The sequence below is a fragment of the Antennarius striatus genome, chromosome 13, assembly GCF_040054535.1.
Source record: "Antennarius striatus isolate MH-2024 chromosome 13, ASM4005453v1, whole genome shotgun sequence".
Lineage (NCBI taxonomy): Eukaryota > Metazoa > Chordata > Actinopteri > Lophiiformes > Antennariidae > Antennarius > Antennarius striatus.
Window position 1 is genome coordinate 7,451,026 of NC_090788.1, and position 21,703 is coordinate 7,472,728.

Sequence of the window (21,703 nt, forward strand, 5' to 3'; positions counted from 1 at the left end):
ACTATCTCTCCTCTGGACATGTCCAAACCATTTCAGTCTGGCCTCTCTGACTTTATCTCCAAAACCTCTAACATGTGCTGTCCCTCTGATGTACTCATTCCTGATCCTATCCACCCTGGTCACTCCCAAAGAGAACCTCAGCATCTTCATCTCTGCTACCTCCAGCTCTGTCTCCTGTCTTTTCCTCAGTGACACTGTCTCTAGACCAAACAACATTGCTGGTCTCACCACAGTTTTGTACACCTTTCCTTTCATTTTAGCTGAAACTCTTCTATCACACATCACACCTGACACTTTTCTCCACCCATTCCATCCTGCCTGTACACGCTTCTTCACCTCTTTTCCACACTCTTCATTGCTCTGGACTGTTGACCCTAAGTACTTAAAATCCTCCACCTTCTTGATCTTTTCTCTTACTACAGATCACAATGTCATCTGCAAACATCATAGTCCATGGAGATTCCTGTCTATCCTCGTCTGTCAGCCTGTCCATCACCATAGCGAACAAGAAGGGGCTCAGAGCTGATCCCTGATGCAGTCCCACCTCCACCTTGAACTCCTCTGTCACACCTACAGCACACCTCACCACTGTCTTACAGTCCTCATACATGTCCTGCACCGCTCTAACATACTTCTCTGCCACTCCAGACTTCCTCATACAATACCACAGTTCCTCTCTGGGCACCCTGTCATAAGCTTTCTCCAGATCTATAAAAACATAATGCAGCTCCCCCTGGCCTTCTCTGTACTTCTCTATCAACATCCTCAAAACAAATAATGCATCTGTAGTACTCTTTTTTGGCATGAAACCATACTGCAGCTCACAAATGCTACCTTCTGCCCTTAGTCTAGCTTCCACTACTCTTTCCCATAACTTCATTGTATGGCTCATCAGCTTTATTCCTCTGTAGTTGCCACAACTCTGCACATCCCCCTTGTTCTTAAAAATGGGCACCAGCACACTTCTGCTCCATTCCTCAGGCATCTTCTCACTATCTAAGATCCTGTTCAACAACCCAGTCAGAAACCCTACTACCACCTCTCCTAGACACTTCCAAACCTCTACAGGTATATCATCAGGGCCGACTGCCTTTCCAGTCTTCATCCTCTTCAATGCCCTCCTCACTTCATCCTGACTAATCTTTGCTACTTCCTGGTCCACAACAGTCACCTCTTCTAGTCTTTGTTCTCTCTCATTTTCCAGGATGCCAGATCAGTGAACACATCTTTTTTCAAACACTATTGATTTCTCCTACAGGCTGTAACACACGCTTTATTCAGTAAACCCGAGTATTTTAGAGTCATGCTTTAGAGGCATTAGCAAAATTTTTTAAAAAGTTGACAGTGAAAACCCAGGATTCCGAGATAACGGGACCAAAAAGCATCAATTCTACCTAAAATGAACTTGTATGCAGGCTGGTATGCCAAATGTCTGTGTAGGTTCTCAGTTATCCATGTCATGGTTATCCAAAGCTGTTTAAATCAATGGACTTTAAGAAAGAAAGCAGACACTTTCTTAAGGTATGCCAAATATGTCTGCTGAGGTGCTTAAATGTGAATCTTCATTATGGAGGTAAAAGCTGACACTTAGCGGAAAATTACCAACAAAAGCCAGAGGTAAGGTTGCAGAAAATATATGAGCACAAATCCAAATATAATGGAGACTGCTGGGCGTGTGTACAACATGTTTGGCTCCAGATTCAGCTGTGAACCAGCTTTTATCAAAAATGAACATTAAACCCAACTGTTCAGGAATGAAATATTTAAACATCTGTTTGACATATGTACCAACTCCATTCTCCCCAAGATTTTAAATGCTAACAGGAGAGGCTACAGCCAATTTATTCCACTGAATTTGAAGAGCTGGCACACACACACACACACACACACACACACACACACACACACACACACACACACACACACACACACACACACACACACACACACACACACACACACACACACACACACACACACACACACACACACACACACAGTGAGAGAGAGAGAAAGAGAGACAGGCAGGCAGACAGACAGACAGACAGACAAACAGACAGAGATGACGCATGTGAGTACAGTATGTATGTAACTTCCTTTCCAAGCCAAGAATCACCTACTTCCATGTAAAGTGAATATTAAGGTCAATTGAACCTCAAAGAGCAGTTTATATAGCTTTCCTTTCAGGGTTTCATGTTTAGATGGACTGAAATGAATGTATTTACAACGCAAATGTAGGGACAAAGAGTTTCGTACCTTTGTTTTGCTGTTCCAGCACTGTATTCTCGCACATTTGACTTTAATTTACTTGTATTTTAACAAAAGCTGCCTAGAAGACGGAAACGTCCTAAATACATATTTTGTTATAAATGTCTAATGCCAAAACCATCTTACTGCACACTGTTCACATTTCATGTTTTTAAACATAGATTTTTTTTTTTCAGTCTGGCAAAATCGTCTATTCTTTAGGACATCAGCAGAGAGGGAGGTTTGGTTCTTTCACATTTATAAATCAATCAAATTTAAAAGGGAAATTAATGTCATCCACAAATAACCTTGGTTATGAAAAGTAGCTTCACAAAGTCTTAGTGCCCCATGGACTCAGGAGCAACTACAATGAGTTTGAGATGAATGTATCATCGTTGTGTGTCTGTACTTTGTTATGAAAAGCCAACATTTGAAAAATATCCTTTTATCTTATTTATTTCTAAATCTATATCACAACTTTCAACATATAGTTTCTTTAAGTTAATGTCTAAGCATTACTTATGTAGTATAAGTAACAACAGGCCCATAAAGTACACTAGATACATTAGTCTATTGTCAAACATAGGTCAACTCCCTTTTTCATCCTCCCTACCTTCTCAGTCCCCTTCCGAATTTGCAAAACGGGGTTCTGTTTTACCTGCCAGCTCCAGGGTGACCCATGAATCCGTTTGACCTCTGATGGATGAAGCAGGGACACATAACTCATCTATACCACCTCAACAAGCTCACTCGTGTTCTCCTCCGACCTTAATACCTGACAGTAGATTTAGTGAACTAAGAGAAATAAACTCTCCCCTAGAGCACGAGGCTTCCCAGAGTCGGCGTGCTGATCTGGCATTACTGCAACACCATTTGACCATCTCGTTCATTATAATTCAAAAGGTGAAACAGATACTAGAGAGTTATTATTATTCTAAAAGCTATGCGGAATATGTGCCCGGAAGACCGAGCTGGCGTAAGATTGTACGCGCTGACACAGCTGAGCAGAGCAGGGGATCAAAAGTGGGGAGGGGATGGTGTGCTGCAGTGTTTTAACCCGTTTCAACATCTCCTTGACTAAATAGTGCACTGAGAAAGACGTTTCTCCAGATCCCAGCGTTTTAGGACTTGTATAACCTTCGCACCAGAGTGATTCCCACACCACCTACACTTAGTCTATTCTGTTGGTCATAAACCTTGACCTTTTACCCTCCTTCCATCCAAAGGCTTCATTCCACCCTGAACATATACATTTGATTGGCATCTGCATAGAACCTGACAGATTACAGACAGATATTTCAGGCAAAGGTTATTAAACAGGCAACTCTACACACTTGACACTTGCAAGTGCACCGTTCAGCATGTTGGCATTCACCTGTCAGGATACTCAGTATTAGTTTGACCCCAGGGGACTAAAGCAGACACATACCTGCTGCAAGTCTGGTAGGCGGGCTGTATTGTGAACTTTCACCTGTCCCCTGACCATAAAAAAGGTCCACGTCAGAAAGAAAGGAGCAAAATCAAAACAGGCTTCATGGGATTCCAGTTTGTCATAATCAGAATCTAATGATCCTAGAAGGTGGAAATTGCTTTCTGTTACAGTCACTTCGCAGGAGAACATAAGTAAAAACATGAGACTAGAGTAGATAAATTAGAATAAAAAAGAACAAGGATATTGGAGATAAATAAAAGAATTATATATAAACATACCGCGGTGCACTGGCGTCGCGCCTGGAGTTTGCCCTGCATCACGCCCTATGCCAGCTGAAATAGGCTCCAGCTCCCCATGACCCACGCAAGCGGATGAAGTGGTCAGGAAAATGAATGAATAAATGTAAACACAAATACAACACAGTAACAATAACTGCCACTTCACTGCATGTTACAGTGAGGCATTATACAGCTTGATGACTGCAGGCAGAAAAGATTTCGTATGCCTTTCAGTAGTACATTTAGGAAGGGTCATCCTACTACTGAAGGTACTCCTTTGTCCTGTCAGTGTCCTCTACAATGGGTGGAACTCATTGTCCAAGATGGCCCTTAGTTTGGACAATGTCATCTTCTCCAACACTGCAGTAAGAGAGTCTAACTTCACTCCCACAATTTCAGCAGCCCTACAGATCAGTTTGTCCAGTCTCTTGACGTCCGCCACCCCGTCCGTCCCCCAGCACACCACAGCATAGAGAAGCGCACTGGCCACCACAGACTGGTGGAACAGTATGGTTAACTAACATTCCGAACTTTCTCTTATTAAATCTAGCTGCAATACCTTCATCATGAGATTATTTCAAGCTCATAATAAGGAAGCATTTTCAGACTTTCTACATTGCCTAATCTCTTTTATGATAGATAATTACGTAGCTATAATTCCTGCGTTAATCATGCACATTGACAGTTTCAACTTTGTTCTGCTGTCTGATATCTGCATTTTATGTCTGGTTTTAGAGACAGCTTCTCAATTATTATCATTGTAGGTTTAGCAAAATGGTCGTTTCAAGAGAGAATTATATTTTATGTTGTTCTATTCTCTTCTGAGGAGTACAACATGATCAAGATATACATGTGTAATTTTACAGATTAAACAAAAGTCTCAACCACCAATAGAACTTACTTGCTACTTCCAGGGATGCATTGTGACTGATGGCCTGGCCCAGATAGTTTCGGGCCACACACACATAGCTGCCATCATCAGGTTTGCTCCGTCGCCCGTGGATGATACGTAAAAAGAAGAGGGACCCAGAAGGCAGTATCATCCGGTGGGAGCGGGGGTTGTCATACACTGTATCTACATGTTCCCCATCTTTATACCATTCCACTGTAGGAGTTGGGCGGCCCTCGGCCTTACAGTTGAGAGTAGCCGGTTCCCCTTTGGACACAATGAGGTCAGAGGGGTGCTCCACAATGCGGGGAGGGAAGTCTTCCTGGCGAAGACGAGATCCTAAAGAGGAACAATGGTATAAAGGGTTACAAAGATGTTTAGATTTGATATTTTGTATTTCTTATATGTGACTAATTTATCTATTGGTCAGTGAAAACACACCAATAAGAACCATGGTAAAATCAGTGTAATGGTCCTTCTCTGTAATCTTCAGGAAGCAATACCTTTAAAAACATTTTAATGCATGTATGTAAGGATACTAAATACTGAAATACTGTCATAGCTACATTGCTGATTTTCGTCGATACTTAGGTCATTGATATAACATTACATCTTCTAAATGTGATTAAATATTAAATAGTGTTAACATGAAGAAAAGACATATGATCTCATATTTCCTGAGGGGTTAACCGTTATGCACATGAATATGATGGTAAAGCAAGGCATTTACATCTATATGTTACAGTGTTACTGTTGCATTTCCCATAAATAACTGTTCTGATATTCCGAACAAACGAGAGAGGACACTCATTCTCAACATGATCCACCACCCTCTATCCTCCACTCATCTGGACTATACAGTTATTTTGCTTCATGTTCACCATGTGGAATCAATTTTAGCACAGCCTCTGAAATTCTTAGACGTGCCATAGAAATACGAATCAATAACTCCAAACATACTCACACTAGCAACCACAAAATCACCTCTAATCCCTGATACACTGTTGAAATGTCAATCATGCCAGTCTTTCCACAGAAACCATCTAACAATGAATCCCTGTGAGGCAGAGGACAAAGCAACCCTCCTTAATGAGATCCAGGTACACAACTCCAATCCTTTGTACATCTCGCATTCCCTCCATTTCTTTCCAATACCCCAGCAGAGTCAATCCAGCCCACCTTCAGTCCTGTCCAAACACATCCACAGTCATTATTTATCCATTGTTCCTGTTCCTCAGGGTTGTGTAAATGCTGGAGAATCAGGTGAGGATTCAGCAAAGCTGCTACAGGAGTTACTCTTTGGTTAAATTTAAACCAGATTAAAAATAATCTTGCATTTTAAAACAAAAATGCAAAGGAAATCACACAAAACCCTTCGTGACTGAGCAAGCAAGTGAAGAAATACGATTAGGAAAAAGGAAATGTGGCAGGCTTAGTAGTGTAAGTCACACAGCCACTGTTAATGGTTTTAGTGGAGTATGAAGACTTTGCCGTTCCTTTGACGATGCTAGAAACATTCGAATACAAAGCCTTCAGCAGATCACCCTTTAACATGCCAATGACTCTGTGAAGCAGATAATCATCAACATGGTAGATCACAATGAGCTCCTATACTCACACTGCAAGCAATACAACCCTGTATTGACTGTCTTTTCCAAAAGATTTAAAAGGTGAATGGGATTGTGCTGCACATAGCAGGTACAGAATATATACAAAGTGTTTGAAAAGTGTACAATCATTAAAAAATGTGATCGTACATATAGTATGTACAATAAGATAACATGCCTGGAGTTTGCGCAACCTCACGCCCTAAGCCAGCTGGGATAGGCAAAAGCTCCCTGTGACCCGCTACGGCGGAGAAAGCGGTGATTAGAAGATAGATGGATGGATGGATGGATGGATGGATGGATGTTTTACATTTATAATACCATGAAAGGACAGTGTGTCTTAAGATGGATGTGAACTGTTTGCAACCTAGCTATTAAGATGCACATGCTTTGCATGCTAATACTGAGAAATTTTAAATAAGTGGGATAAAAATTTTAAAAAAGCAGTTGATTATAAATCTACAACCTTAACAGCAATGGACCTCATGTCATTTTTACCAGCAGCAGGACGTTCCCATCATTACCTGCCAATTTTCAGTCAAAAGACATTTAAGAAATTTACTATAATTACAAGAACATATTTAGAGTATATTGGCAAGTTCACAGGTGGGTTATTACAGATTTATAGTTTTTACGAAGTTTATATTTTTTAAGGAGCCAGACAGGTTTCAACGATGGTTGTTGAAATGTGAATAGCACTGATTACACCCCACAGGTAAATTAAGCTGAGACAAGACCAGCCACCTTTAGAACTGAAGTGGCCTCTTGGATGAGAGGCAAAACATCTTCAAGAAACGTTCTTGAAGTCCAGTGGATTGATTTAAACAGCTTTGGATAGCCATGACCTGATAAACTGAGAACCTACACAGACACCTTTTGCCACCTATTAAGAGTAATTTTACACACGGTCTAGACATTTAAATCTGTTAAAAGACAATATATACAAAGCAGCCACTGTGCACACATGCTGCCTACCTTTCTTAATTGTATTTGGCTGATGCCTCAGGGTCTACGCAGCTCCCTAAACTCCTTGGCATTACAGAAAACAATATCAGCCTGCCACAAGTGGGCCCCCAGAAGACCATGCTTTATCTGGAAAGGGCCAGCAGCCAGCTTGCAATCAGTATGCAAAAAACAACCATGCAGTTGCACAATAGAGTACACATATACACAACAAAGGTCATTTGTAGCACCTGTATCCTTACAAATATGCTTTTTTCTGTCAGTCATGCCCGAGGCTATTCGGTTGTCTTGTGAAGATTTGGCGCGAGAGGGGGGGCGAAGAGCAACAAACAAAAGAGAATGGTGCATTTTTGTGTTGTTTCACTTCAGTCGCAAGAGACAAAGTGGGTAGTAAGTCTGTTTTTTCCACAACTGTGACTTCAGGGAATAAACAAAAACATTCAGTAAAAAAACTGAGAAGGCCACGTAGTTGTGGAATAACAAGGTATTTTCTATTTTATTCAAGTAGATTTAAGGAATATGTTCTGTAAAATTGAAGGTATGAGGGGATCAATTATATGAGAAAAGTAGAAGATGCCAAAGGGTTTTTTGTGGGTCTTTAACGCAAAAAATAATAAGCACTCAGATTATAATAACAGAATGAAGCAAACAAGAGTGGAATTTACCACAACGTTGGTGGTCCTAAAACAACCTACCCTAGTGTTTTTTACAGTAAAATACTGTATTTCTTCAGAAAGCATGAAAAGAGATGGCTGTGACTGTACGTACCAAAGCAGGAATACAAAAAGATTAGATATCTGACATCAGAACCAAACAGCGTTGAAGCTGTCAGCTCAGATCAACAGATACACAGACCTACATACCAATATACGTTTTTTGATGGATAGTGTCAAGCAAGCATTAGAAAAGTAGTGGGAGAAATAATGTAACTCATTATGGACTGCCACACTTTGGGGTTTCTTGTGTAACAATCAGCTTGCTCTGTGTGTGTACAACTTAACCAGAGCCACGGTGGTGCAAATGACACATCTTCACCTGTGGTACCGTGGGATTACCTGTACTTGAGAGCCACTCTGGAAGAGTAGCTGTCAGGACCAACTAACAATGGCAGGCAGATTGTCAGGAAGCTTAGGAGCGTGCAAGAAATGGAACAGCCATGTCTTGTTAAAGAAATCACGTCAGTTTGGACTGTAAAAGTTATTTGGTTTTCGTTTTTTCGAACTCCAGGACAAGATTGTGGTTTAAACTTTACCCCTTAAAATGACGAGACAGATATTTTCAGGAGACTGAGTTTACAGCAGGCACTCCTGTATGTCAAATAACACTACAGATCACTGTCAAGACAGCTCAACAAGGCAGGAACAATGAGAACAAAAGTAGAAAACATATAGAATTAAAGGCTTAAAGTGAATCTGACAAGAAATTGCCACACCAACTAACATTGTAGCAAAACCTCAAAACTGCAAACTATTAAAGTTGTTCCTAAGTGGAAAAGAAAATGTCACTTTTACCATTAGATCAGCAAGTGGATAGTTGAAGCCAGATTTAAACTGGTACTTGTCTGAATTTGACCTGACATGCATAACAGTTTTCAATTACATAAAAATAGTGGATTAAGCGTGAGTGAATGTTAATGAATGAAATCTGGTTTTAAATGCTGCCAACAGTCCAGAGCCAGACATCTTCCTGACAAGAGGTTGATATTATGTAAGGGTCTGTATAACAGCTATGCTATGTCTCTATGCTTATTTACTTGTCATACATTTTTTAAATTTCAAGTAGAGGTTTCTTTTTGATGATATTGCTACTTCAAGTACTGCATAGGTGCAAACATTGTTTTCTTAATTGTACTTACATAGGCTAAGAAAGTAGCAAAAATGTGCAGAAATGAGCTTTGAAGGCACTTATTACACTAAATTTGAAGACACCAAATTTGTCAACATTGGGGTCATGGAAGGGTAAGTTTTAAGTTTGTCTGAGATCAGTGAAATAAACAAATCAATCAGAATTTCCCTTTTTTTTATGCTCTTAAACATCTTTGGTGGGTTAAACACAACAAATGGGTTTTTAACCTACATGAACTCCTTGCTTTAGCTTCATATTTATCCTAAAGACTGATGCAGGCAGGACATCGATCTCATCCAACCGTGCATGAAATCATAGAAGCACATTTCCCAAAACATTGAGGTGACTCACTGGAACATAAACCCCTTATTTTACACATTGTCTTTGAAACACACACACACACACACACACACACACACACACACACACACACGCACACGCACTCGCGCACACACACACACACACACACACACACGCACACACATCCACTCATTTGTAAAGTAAAACACAGGCAACCAATAAATGCCAGACATTCTTTCTCAGGCTGTATAAACTACAATTAAGTGGAACATTCGAACACTGTCATTCACCCAAGTATGTGGGTTGAGGTATGTGAATTGTGTTTGTATGCCTGTGTGTGGCCAGGACAAGGTGTCTAAAACCATACTCTCTCCTCCACTGTGATGTCACATTGTTTACACTTTAATGATATAAAACCCTATTAGAAACTTTGATTAGAATCCTGTAAATCAGAGACTCTTTCAACTGCTACACCAACAACGGCAAAATTCAACAATGAAGCCATTTCCAGAGAGGATTGCCAAGGTCACAGACATGATAACACCTCCCAACTGCAGCACACAGATGTTCAGGGCAAGATACCAACTAGGTGTAAATGTGTGAGGACTACACTCACCCAGCAGCTTCTTATGAATTAATGTAACAAGATGTAAGGAAAGATATTATTATAAATCATAAAACACAGATTATGATTTTACTTAAACATTTTGTGGAAGTTTTTTCGAACTGTCTACAGTCAATATTTTTCTCAATTACGTTTTTTTTATTATTACATTTTTTTATTTGCATTGCATAGTGATATCCATAATCATCATCCTACATTATATATGTACATTCCTTTTATTTAAGTTCAGACTAATTTATACGGTGCAATAATAAAGTACTGAGAAAAAAATTGACCTGAACCAGCTTTTAATAGCTACAAACAAACATGTCCCAAGGGCAGAACAAGACCGTCGCTGGTACATGATAAACATTACAGTCAAGTAGGTCAGCAGGACACTTTAACCGCAGAAAAAAATCATCAAGCTGTCAACATCATTAAGGTTGCAATCTTGATTTTTAAAGTCAAGATCAAAAACACTGACAAAATACAATGCAATTCGCATGTAATACTCCGGTAAAATCATTTCATTTTGCCATTGTTACTACACCGACGCAGCTGAAGACATTAATATCGCATTAACTGCAAAGTCATTGCTAGCACATGTCAGTGTGACCTACATTTATTTTAGGACTTAATTGGGCCCCTGGTAATGACTACCCAGATGTGAAAGGACTGTCATAACGTGGACAGAGACTTTGCCCCAGGCGTCAAACTATAGCTGCCTATAGTTAACTCTATTGTGTCGAATTTCATACATGTAAACATGAAACACACATACTGTACATGTAGTCTATTGGACAATATCTCATAGTGAGCATCAACGGCAGAATACAATCAATGGCATGAAATTATGTGTTTATCCAGTGTTTTTAGATAAATATGAATTCTTCTTTCTTCCCAAGAGGTAAATGAGAATAATTAAATAACCCAATGTGAAGTATAGAAAGGTAGAGCAAAATGCATTAAGTAACTTTTTCAATTTTCCAAACTACTACTTTAAGAAACATCCCCGCTCTAATCTGATTTAGAGCTTGTCATACTCAGCTGTCTCAGCTCCCAGCCACCTGTTTCACTTCTGTGTGCTCCTTGATTTAGGCAGAATAACAAAGAACAAATTAAAATCTTTATACAGATGTCTGCAGCATAGGTAGTTTCACTGACATCTTCTTTTTGGTGTCTAAATCATCTTCATTTAGACTGTCTGAATAATAAATTAGTAAAAAATGGGAATTTAAAGAAAACATGTTTAAATGTGGCATACTGCATGTCCTGCCTCATAAATGAACACACTGGTGTGACATTGTTTATAAACATAGAACACTAAAATGTGTTCTGGTTTAAAATATTAGGGCTGCAGCCTGTTAACCTCAGTGTCTGACACACAGGTGGAAGACGAGCCAAGGAGCATCACTAAAATCTTATGAAAACACAGCTGCTGCTGCTGGCGGTGGTGGTAGTGGTGCCACATGGTAGAGCTACAGTCCTCATTTTTAACATCCAATCTTGTTGAAAATGCTTTAAAATTCCTTCCTTTATTCATTAATCCCAAACCAATTATGTAAATATGTGTTGTTAAAACCATGCATGTATCTATAGATACGTTGTATAAGAAGAAACCCTGATGCACTATGTATTTTTTTCAGATTTTATTTTCAGACACTAGTCTATCAACAGTACCTTCAGGGAGCTGCAATACACCAAATGGCAATAAAGCACTGTTGTGGGGAAAGTCGACAAGTTCAGAGATCAGCGTGGATGAAAACTGGCATCCGGGACTCCATAATATCTTGACCCTCGTTTTTCATTGCAAACCTGCTTGTGTCAATCACTTCCAGTGGGCAAATATGATTTCAACTGTGTCCCTGACAAATTGCTTTGCAGCTCATCTTTTCTATGAAGAAATGAAGAAGAGGAAGGAATAAGAGAACTTGTAATAGAAGAAATTGCAAGAAACTGGGAAAGAAATATAAAAGGAAACATCTGATTGTAGTGACTAAATCATCAACAAAGCAAACGTGTTTGGACTGCTGTATTTGAGCTGATTCCAGTCACTTTTTTTTTTTATGAATAGTTAAAAGCTTTACCGTCTGATGAGCTTTTCCAAACGATTTTCAGACGGTGATTAAAGCTGCTCATCTGGTAGTAATTTGAAAATTTATCTGTATGAACAGCTTTTTATTTGGCTCCATTCGTGTCATTACTACTGATCGCTTATGCTGGCACAGGACTCGGGGATTGGTTGTTGATGTAAGGCATGCTGTTAGACCTCAGCTCTCCAGCTTGGCTTGTTGTGTTGTGTGGTTTGAGATTGAGAACGTAGGTCCAAAAAAAAAAGTCTCCATGCTTCCATGATTTAAAAATTCAAGTCATGTTTTTGATTTTCTTTTGCAAGATTGAATACATTTCTTTCTGAAAGCAAAATTTGATTATTGGCAATCCAGAAAATAACCTCGCCAAACATTTTAATGATCAAATACAGGGGAGATTTGTTCAGCTGTTGGATATAGTTGATGATCTCTGAAAGAAAAGGCAACAGTTTGGCATTGCCAAAATAGGTATTTGTGTGAAACAACTGGCAAATCTGGCTCCACTTGATAAAAATCTTGCATATCACAGTTGTAGCAGTTCCGTTAATTGAACAATGAAGAGAAGCATATGTGCTACGTCAATCCCGACAGGATGGGTGTTTTGTTTTTGGAGTTTTATTTTAGTCAGATCGTATTTCATTGCATAATTTCTTCTCTCTTTACTTACTAGTTTCACCTGTCCTTACTTAGCCTTTATTTTGTGTTTGGTCTTTGCACTTTGTGTTAAAGTGTACAAGTATTTCACAACACAAGTATTGTGTTTTCGTCACCATTTTTTTCAGTCCCTGCATCATTTTGGATTTTTGGTAGCCCCTTGGTATTATTTGCCAAACTCGGACAGCTACTATGTTTTGACACTTGTCTGCCTCAGTTTTCTTCAATGTAGAGGAGATGCATTTATTAATACCTAAACTGTACCTCTTGCATCTCGCATCAACCATTGTGCCCATTTCCTGGCATAAGGAGAATATTCAGAAATTCATCACGAGTATCGACTGGCTGACTTCTTCTTTATATCTGCATTCATGCATGCAGATTCTGTGCATCAGTTAATTACTGTACTTCATAACACAGCCACTGCCAATGTCACAGTGCTTCCCTCTTCCCAACACCTTGACGCTCTTTCTATCCACACTTCACTCTTTATCTGGCTTCCTCATTTACCTGAGGCAATTTTTTTCAAGTATGATAAGATGTCATTGACTACCATTCCACTCTGAGACCCCTAGTTTTTGCGACTTCAAACGAAGGCCTTCGGCAACAATGTAACCCGGCACAGCATGAGAGAAACGGAATGTAACAAAGTATAGCCTGTCTCCAAGACACTCTTCATTCTTTTATGATTGATACAATTTTTAGTCTAATTTAAAGAAACTTTATTAGCAGACAGAAAATCTGAAGATCAGATGGAAACAGATGATCAAAAAATATTTTGTGTGTGTGTACCAGTTATTGAAGTGGCAAGGAAATGTAATGAAAGCACTGATACTGTAGGTGAAATACTGAGGATATCGCAACAATGAGTGTCATTAGAATGGAGCATATTTAATCCTGTTGAAAGATGTATGTGTAACTCCTGCAATAAATCACAATACTTTAAGCGGATTTAAATGTCTCTTCAGTGGAATGAGCTGAGTGTAACCATTCTGAGATGTTACAATTCAGCCAAACTAAACTCAACAGATAACATCTATTTGTTTTGACCAATAAAGTGAGCCCTCGTTCCTCGCATTTAATGCGTTCCAGGAACCACACGCGATTGACCGTTTCCGCGATAGAGCTACAAACTATGTCTTATTATTTATTATTTACACTTCTAGATGCCGTCAGCTAATAGATACAGTATCATGTGACTGCCTACCAAAAATCCCCAATGAGGTGAAGTCGCAAGCGTTGAATGCGCAAATGCGCAAGGGCGCACAGCATCTCCTTTTAGATCTCCTTTGATAGCAGGTGGAGCATTCTTAGAATGTTCCTATATAAAACCAATAGCCCACTGGCTCTCCAACTGGCTAATGAGACTGCATATTGAAATTCTCAGGATGCTTCGAGAGACTGCATTCCAGAGTCAACCCTTTGCTAACGATGGTAACTTTAGGTCCACACTCTGCGTGTTAATGAGGTTAATCCTGAGGCTTTCCTGCACATGTCAGCTCTCAGATTCACCAATTCTCCTCATCATCAAGGACTGGATTTGAATTTGAAGCTTTCCGATCAAGGTTGTCAATAAATTTAAATTTTTAATATTGGAACTGTAAAAAAATACCAAAAACATATGAAGGTTTATAAAAATGGATTCTTGATTTCTTATTTGACAGCCAATTAAACCGATTGAACCACTCTCCAATGGTAGCCTGGCTCATTGATTCTAGAAGCCAAGACGCTGGGAACATATGGACTTTATTGATTATTAACCGCCTGACTAGAGAAGAGACGACTTGTACAGAGGTCATCTTCAGAAGCCTCTCTGTGGTCATACTGTTGCCATGACCTTTTAAAGGCGTTCATTCAAAAGATTAATTTTAAAACCCAAATCTTTGAGGAATTATCAGCAGCAGCACAATCGATGCCACAAACAGTCAAATTGTCAGGTCATCACTTTCTTTTAAAATGTTTGTGTGGCAAAGAACAGTCTCCTCTAGACTTTATTATGAAGCATCCAAAATGTATTAAAACGATGCCTCATAATCGGAATGTCAAAAAACTCTGAAGGTTGGAATTATTGACAGAGGTAATTATCCAAAACACCTCCTTGTACGTTTGTAGCTGGATGCTGACTTCAGAAAAGGGAAACTACAGCTTGCAGAAAACTTCAAACCAAGAGGATTTATGAGCTGGTCAGTCATTTTCTACTCTTTATTGTCCTGACAATTATTTTGAGAGGACTTCTGAGCAGCACCTTGAGGTGACAAACACAATGTTAAGAACATGAAATAAAATAAAATTGAACTCAAAAATATTGGGATAAAACCTTTTATCCCAATATAACTTATTTATTATGTTGTGTATGTCTACAAGTGTTATGTTGCTTTTACAATACTATGATGTAACCTGTGGAAACATGGCCACATTCTATCAGACTAAATAAAATACAGAGAAATTTAGTTCGTGCAAATAATTTCTAGTTGATATAACATCGAGGTAGCAGTGACCCTAAAACTTCAGGTCGATCTTTCAACATTATCCTCAGCTTCAGTATATTCTAGTTCATGTCATATTTATTTTTCTATTTATTAATGTTCATTTTCACTCATGCTGGAGTTGCTGTTATAGCTGAAGAAGAAATCATGTACTTCAACAAATGCCTGACAGTTTAAACAATGAAAACAGCTGACTGAACAAATGAACTACACTGTGGTTCATTTTAAAGAGATGTGTAGTAAGAGTGCAAGGAGCAAGATGTAGGAGAATCTTTCAGGCAAGGAGCCAACAACCTCTGTGGGGCAGACGATAATCGATCCGCCTCACTATAGAAGTGTGCAGGGGTGTGTATGTGCGAGGCTGTGTGAAGGTATGATGACCTCTGAACTGCAGGCCCAAAGGCACTTGTTAAAGCTCTCGGCAGATTTCTTTGCAACCAAGCTCAGCCTCGAAGCACTACAGGGAACCAGTGAGTAAACAAGGGAAGCAATCATGAACCATATCTTTCAGTACACAATCTGTAAACACACATTACACTAACATCATTATACATGTATTTATGCACATTCATTCAGAACCAAACAATTGCAGCAGCATCGGCAGAGGCTTGGGAGAAACAAGAGATACTGTCCCGGTTATTCTGCCACAGCAGTTTCTGATCGACAACGTTCTTATGAACATTTGTCAAGAAAATGCACCCGTGTCTCTTTTGGCATCAAATCATTTTTGCAAGGGCTGACTGTGGGAGCTTTGTGTGATTATGACCATATAATATAAGGTTTAAGATGATCTAACTTCACAGTTCCAATGTATTAATGCACAATCAATTAACTGTTTCTACATGTAATAATGTTATTATAACACGTAATAATGTTACATGTTATAATCATGACTGAGAATTTTGGAAAATGCTTAAAAACAGTAAATTGAATAAAACAAGAAGTCCCAAAGTTTCTCCCAAAATTTAAAAAAAAAAAAAAAAGTAAATTAGCAAGTACCAAGCAGCAAGTTTGGTACTTGCTATGAAAAAAACAAAAACAGTGATTTCAGCGGTTTCACAACCATTATAAATGAAGCAGAGAGCAACACTTTGAACACACATTCCATTACCGGCTGCTCTGAGTATACTGCATTAATGAAGATGCCTCCTCCAACCAAAACAGGTCGCCAGTTAAGCTTATTAGATTCTTAACTTCCAAAGAACAGAGGAAATTTGACAGTTTCATCCATTGAACAAAGCAACGCTCATACAAATATGTCTTGTCAGCCCGTTCATTCTGAAAGAAAAACTCCTCATTAGCAGTGGAATCCAGCTCTTCACTGTCACATCACAAAGACTGTTGTGATGAGCATAGCAGAGGATGCGGTTGGCCTGTCATCCCCCAATCAAGCCATTACATTACATCATTACTTAAATTTATATATTCTGTAACAATGGTCAACCTCTTGCCTCTATGTACAACAGGTTTAGGTACATGTCAATTCTGATCGACGAATAACCAAGTCCAAAAGGTCAGTCTTGTATCTCAGTTGTAATATTTTCCTTCTGGTGCTGTGACACCCACCAGTGGTGGAAATTAACTATGTCCAGCTGGTCTCAGAGCCCCTCTTCTCCTTACCTCTGCACTAATAACACATGGGTAAAAGCAGTTGTAAAAGTGAAATCAGCCTCGTGGGAACTCGGTCACTTATAGTTAGAGTAATTAGCCTAGTTATTACCTACGCTACTATTATATAGATATAATTCAAATGCACTGACAAATCCTGCACTGTTTAAAGATTCCATATTGAGTAACTGTCATAACAAAGGATAACAGGATGGACAATTCTTTTATTTTCCTCAGCTTCCTGTTTTACACAGGGTTTGTAGACCAACAAACAAAACAGGTAGAATGGTAATGCTAGTCCCAGCATTACTCTGGGGATGCATAATTTAGATCGGTCGGATGAAAGAGACAAAGAAATCTCAACACAAGCATATGGTTTTAATGGCTATAATTTAGATTATTGTGTATCATCCAATTACCGTCTACATGATTTATTACGGAGAGATTTAACTCTCGACTAAGGGCAGTCCTGGGTTCCCCTTGCTTCCGAGTATGATTAAGTTTCCTAATGGTACAGCTGTAAGGGTGTAATATTTTAACAATGGAATGTTGTATATTTCTGTGCTATAGTGAAGATTCCACACCAGGGGAGAGATTGAAATGTATTACCAGTAAATAAAAGAAGTTAGGAAAAAGAATCACAAATTTTTTTTTTATTGTGATTCATTAAGCATGGATCGTTTGAAAGGACTGTCATTTAAGACTGTTATAACCCTGCTGATGTCTTAATATTCCTGTAATAAATTAATACATGATGAGATTTGGACCTCATGGACAGATTTGCAAGTTCAAATATCACCAAGTCGTTTACTGAATCCCTTATCACCTCTTTAAAAGTACTTCTTTTTTTTTCCCCAAAGCATGCAGTGCAGGGTCCATCAGTGATAATTTGTTAGATGTCTGGTTTGTTGGCCAAAAATGGCAAGCAAACAAGTTATGTGACTACTGAATAAATATGCCTGGGAGGGGCTTGACTTTATGAAAGGGCCCATTGAGTGAATAAAGCAATATTTTGACAAAATAAAAGATTTTATCCAGCCTTGAAACTCACACTGAAGCTTGCAGCTTACAGTCTGAAAGCTCAATTGTACTAAAATGAATGCACTTACATCTTGCTGAAGGATCGGAGGCCTTTCTTATAGACGGGAAATGTCTGTCTGAGGCAAAAAAAAAAAATCCCCTTGAACACTCTTGGAACACTTTTGATTTCTCGGTAACCAAGTTTGTCAGTTTGTAAATTTAGAGACTACGAACTGGAACATTGGTGTCATACATATTTTTGTGCTCTTGATGTGGATAGCAAACCCTTAGTACGTTTCCTTTTCTGAGTCACCACTGAAAGTGAAGAAAAGAGCTGGTAAAAGGGTGAATTGAAGTTTCTATGATCAGAGAAGGTAGGGAAAACATTAAATGCATTGTCTTTGGTTTGGGAAGAGTTGGCTGGCTAAAAATACTGTAATATGTTAATTTTGGAATTGTGTCACATCCAAGAATAACTCGCACACTTTCTGAAGCAAATAACTTGAACTTAATCTTCATCAGAGCAAAAACCTGTCAAAAGAATGAAAGTCTAACAACAATAAAGTGATCGCCATCAACACCTAGGAACACTGTAGCGCTGCAAACATGCTGTTCTTTTTACGGTCTGTGGCCTCTACTAATGTCACTGACAGCCGCCTTTGTCTTACAGAGTGAATGTGACTGATGCCATTGGGAAATTTCAGGGACACTTGAGTTTTTTTAAACGTTGCTGGTGAAAACTATCACACAATGATGAAGCCAAAAAGATATTCAGTAGATTAAAACACCTTAAGAGAATTCTCTTTTTTCTAATATCTGGACTGAGCCAGCTGTAGTTGATGCTGCAGTGTTTTTTGACATGAACATGATTTATTAGTCCTATTGGGGGGATGGGTTGATGGTTCTTTAGTCTTTCTCAGCAGATACACCTCCTCCAAGATCTGCTGAGTGACTGGAGCACAGTGGTTAATGTCAGCAAATCTTCTTAAATATGTCCACATGTCAATAATCTCAAGGGGAATTTAAGTATGTCATCAGCACATCCAGAAGACACTCTTTTCAGTCTTATCAGTATTACTGTATATACATGTTATGCCTAGGATAATTCCCCCAGGACGAACCTTGACCCTCCAACAAAAGTGCAGCAGCTATAGCTGACACACACATGCATGAGCCCAAGGCTTTTCATTTCTTTCTCTCTATCTGCAACAGATAAGGCAGACTGATATGATTTGTTATGTGTATAGAAATCTCAAGTCTTTCAAAACTAAATGCATCATTTAAATATTCCTTTCTGAATAGTCAGTAATTGAATGACACTTGAAGTGCATGGAGTCTTCTTTCTCCCCTCTGCTAGAAATAATATATTGACACTGGTGCAAAGGGATAGTGCAATGATATCTCCACGTTCCTCATTAATCTGCACCTCATGTAGTGCATGTACCCACTAGAGACTGGGGATGATAACCTCAGGTGTGTGCGGGTATGCCACTGATGTTATCATGTCCAGTAAAACATTACCTTGGTACCTTTCTGACTCTCTCGCTCTCTCTGTGTCCCTTTATCCCGTTATTGCGGTAATTAATTTATATATGAGATAAGAGCTGCTGCTTATGTTTAACGCCAGCAGGGCCAGTGTAAAGACAGATGGGTGTCTCAACGATTACGCATATTAGGGGGCAAGGGCCGCATGCGGGCACTGTGGGCTACACAGAGGAAGGGTGACTGGAAGGGCTGCAGGGTGCGGGTCAAACTTACATTCGTCATCATCTCTTTTGCCATAGCACTTTATATTTTTTTTTCTTCTAATATACACAAGCTTCACGTTCAGTACTTAATCTTTTATTCTGAAACCTCCCATCCCGAAAAAAATCAAATCAAATCAAAAGCTCAAACAAGTCATACCTGAACAAATCCGTAGAAAAAACAGTAGACAAAAATAAAATCCGGTCAAACAGGCAGGCATCATTCAAAAGCAGCTGGAGACAGTGTATATCCAGTTAGAATGCGCTTTGTTTGTGGTATATTTCATCTAAAATAGAACTTCTGCTCTAAAGCCGATGATGAGAGTCCAGGTGGAGAGTTCCAAAAACTCCGCAGGAAAACACTGATATTAATGTTCAGAGCTGCTGCACACAGAATTCAAGTTCAGATCAGTCGGAGTCATTGTCGTGGGTTACTTGCGAAGTAATCCACTGAGCACTGGGATTTTCTCCACTTCTGTCCAACTCATCTCTTCCAAATACTGATAACTTCGCGGAATTCATCGGTGGACAGAAACGCCGTTAGTTCCGATTCACAAGAACCTTTACGTGTCTGACTGGAGAGCAAGAATCCGAAGAGCAGGCGCGCGTAGTTGGACTCACTTTAAATGGTTTAAATGTGGAGTTTTGCCCCGGTTCAGTGGGATTGGCGCTGGTAGGATGAGGCGCCGTGCGTCTCTACACTCAGTGATGGTTTGGTTTTCCTTCCCAGTCAGAGGATTTTCTGTAGTGCAGGGGAGATTCCTGCGAGTCAGGCACCATTAAACCGCATAAGGACACATTCGCAACACCAGGCTCTACTTGGCTTTAAAAAGATCCAGGCAACAGCAGACTGATTAAAAAAAAAAAAAAAAAAAACTGGTAAAAAATAACTGCAAACTATGGAGCACAAGTTTTAACATCCAATGGAAGAATTTCAAGTCCCGTAATTCAAATAGTTTCCTATTGGATAGCTGCAGCCTGCAGCAAACTGAGGGTTTAATTAGCTGCACCAATTAATTGCTTTGCTTTAACTATTTAATCAGTGTGAAATATGTTAATATTTCAAAGTGTGTGTCTGCAGTTGAATGTGAACAAAATTTGACCTTTATGAATGATTAATGCGTTTTTTATTCTCCTATAAAGTCGGAGTGACGTGCGCTTTCACTGAGTCCTTATTAAAATATAAAGGAACTGATTTAGTGAGAGTTCTGTTAATGACCCAGAGAAATGTGGCCTCATCCGTGCCTGGCAGCAGAGACACTGACCATCTTCCTCCTCTGTCAATATGTCACTGGGAAATTAAACTCAATTTAAAGTTCATTAGAAAATAATGCTGAATATATAAAGTCTTAATAGCCAGCATTTTGAAGTAGCCTTAGTATTACTGTGCCTAAGTGTAACTGTAGTGTATATATTCTCAATTAAGAGAGATTACCATAAATGTCAGGATGTCTGTGGAGATTTAAGGGGCTTGGAGCGCCCTCTTCTGGCTGTTGGCCCACATCGTAGTCTAGTGCAAGGAGCGTTTATAATAGCTCATTGTTTAATTGTCCTCAGTGATCTCAGCAGTCACGGACCGACAAAAAATGTTAGTGTAAGCTTTCTAAAAATTACTGGTAATATTAAAAAAAAATTTGTTTTTCACAGTGTAACAAGCATGACGGTTGCATAGCTCTAAACATACTCCAGTTTCTGCACCCGCAGATTTTCTGACATAAAAGATGTGCTTGACTATTCCTTGACATCCAGTCAAGTAAGCTTCATACAACAGAAATTACCTTACATTGTTTCATCTAAATGCTGAGGGCGAAAGCAGTTGCTGCCTCTGCTTTTTTTTTTTAAATCACATGAAGACTGAAGCATTTTTGCAGACCTCTTGCCTCAAATCCTTTAATTGCCCATTGTGGGCCGCTGGTTGTTCTGCAGAATGGAGCT

At 39.2% G+C, this 21,703-nt stretch overlaps 1 protein-coding gene across 2 annotated transcripts in view; it reads right to left on the reverse strand.

The window, feature by feature from the left end:
• Positions 1-20,746, reverse strand: part of LOC137605898 (roundabout homolog 1-like) — a 77,150-nt gene extending 56,404 nt beyond the window's left edge. The window contains exons 1-2 of one of the 2 annotated variants that reach the window (XM_068330809.1): positions 19,929-20,746; positions 4,859-5,185 (exon numbers count right to left, since the gene is read on the reverse strand). In XM_068330809.1, the coding sequence (XP_068186910.1) occupies positions 4,859-5,185; positions 19,929-19,992 (391 nt within the window). In that variant the 5' untranslated portion in view covers positions 19,993-20,746. The remainder of the gene's footprint in view (positions 1-4,858; positions 5,186-19,928) is intronic. The other variant, XM_068330808.1, reaches the window with a different exon arrangement.
• Between the last annotated feature and the right edge of the window lie 957 nt (positions 20,747-21,703).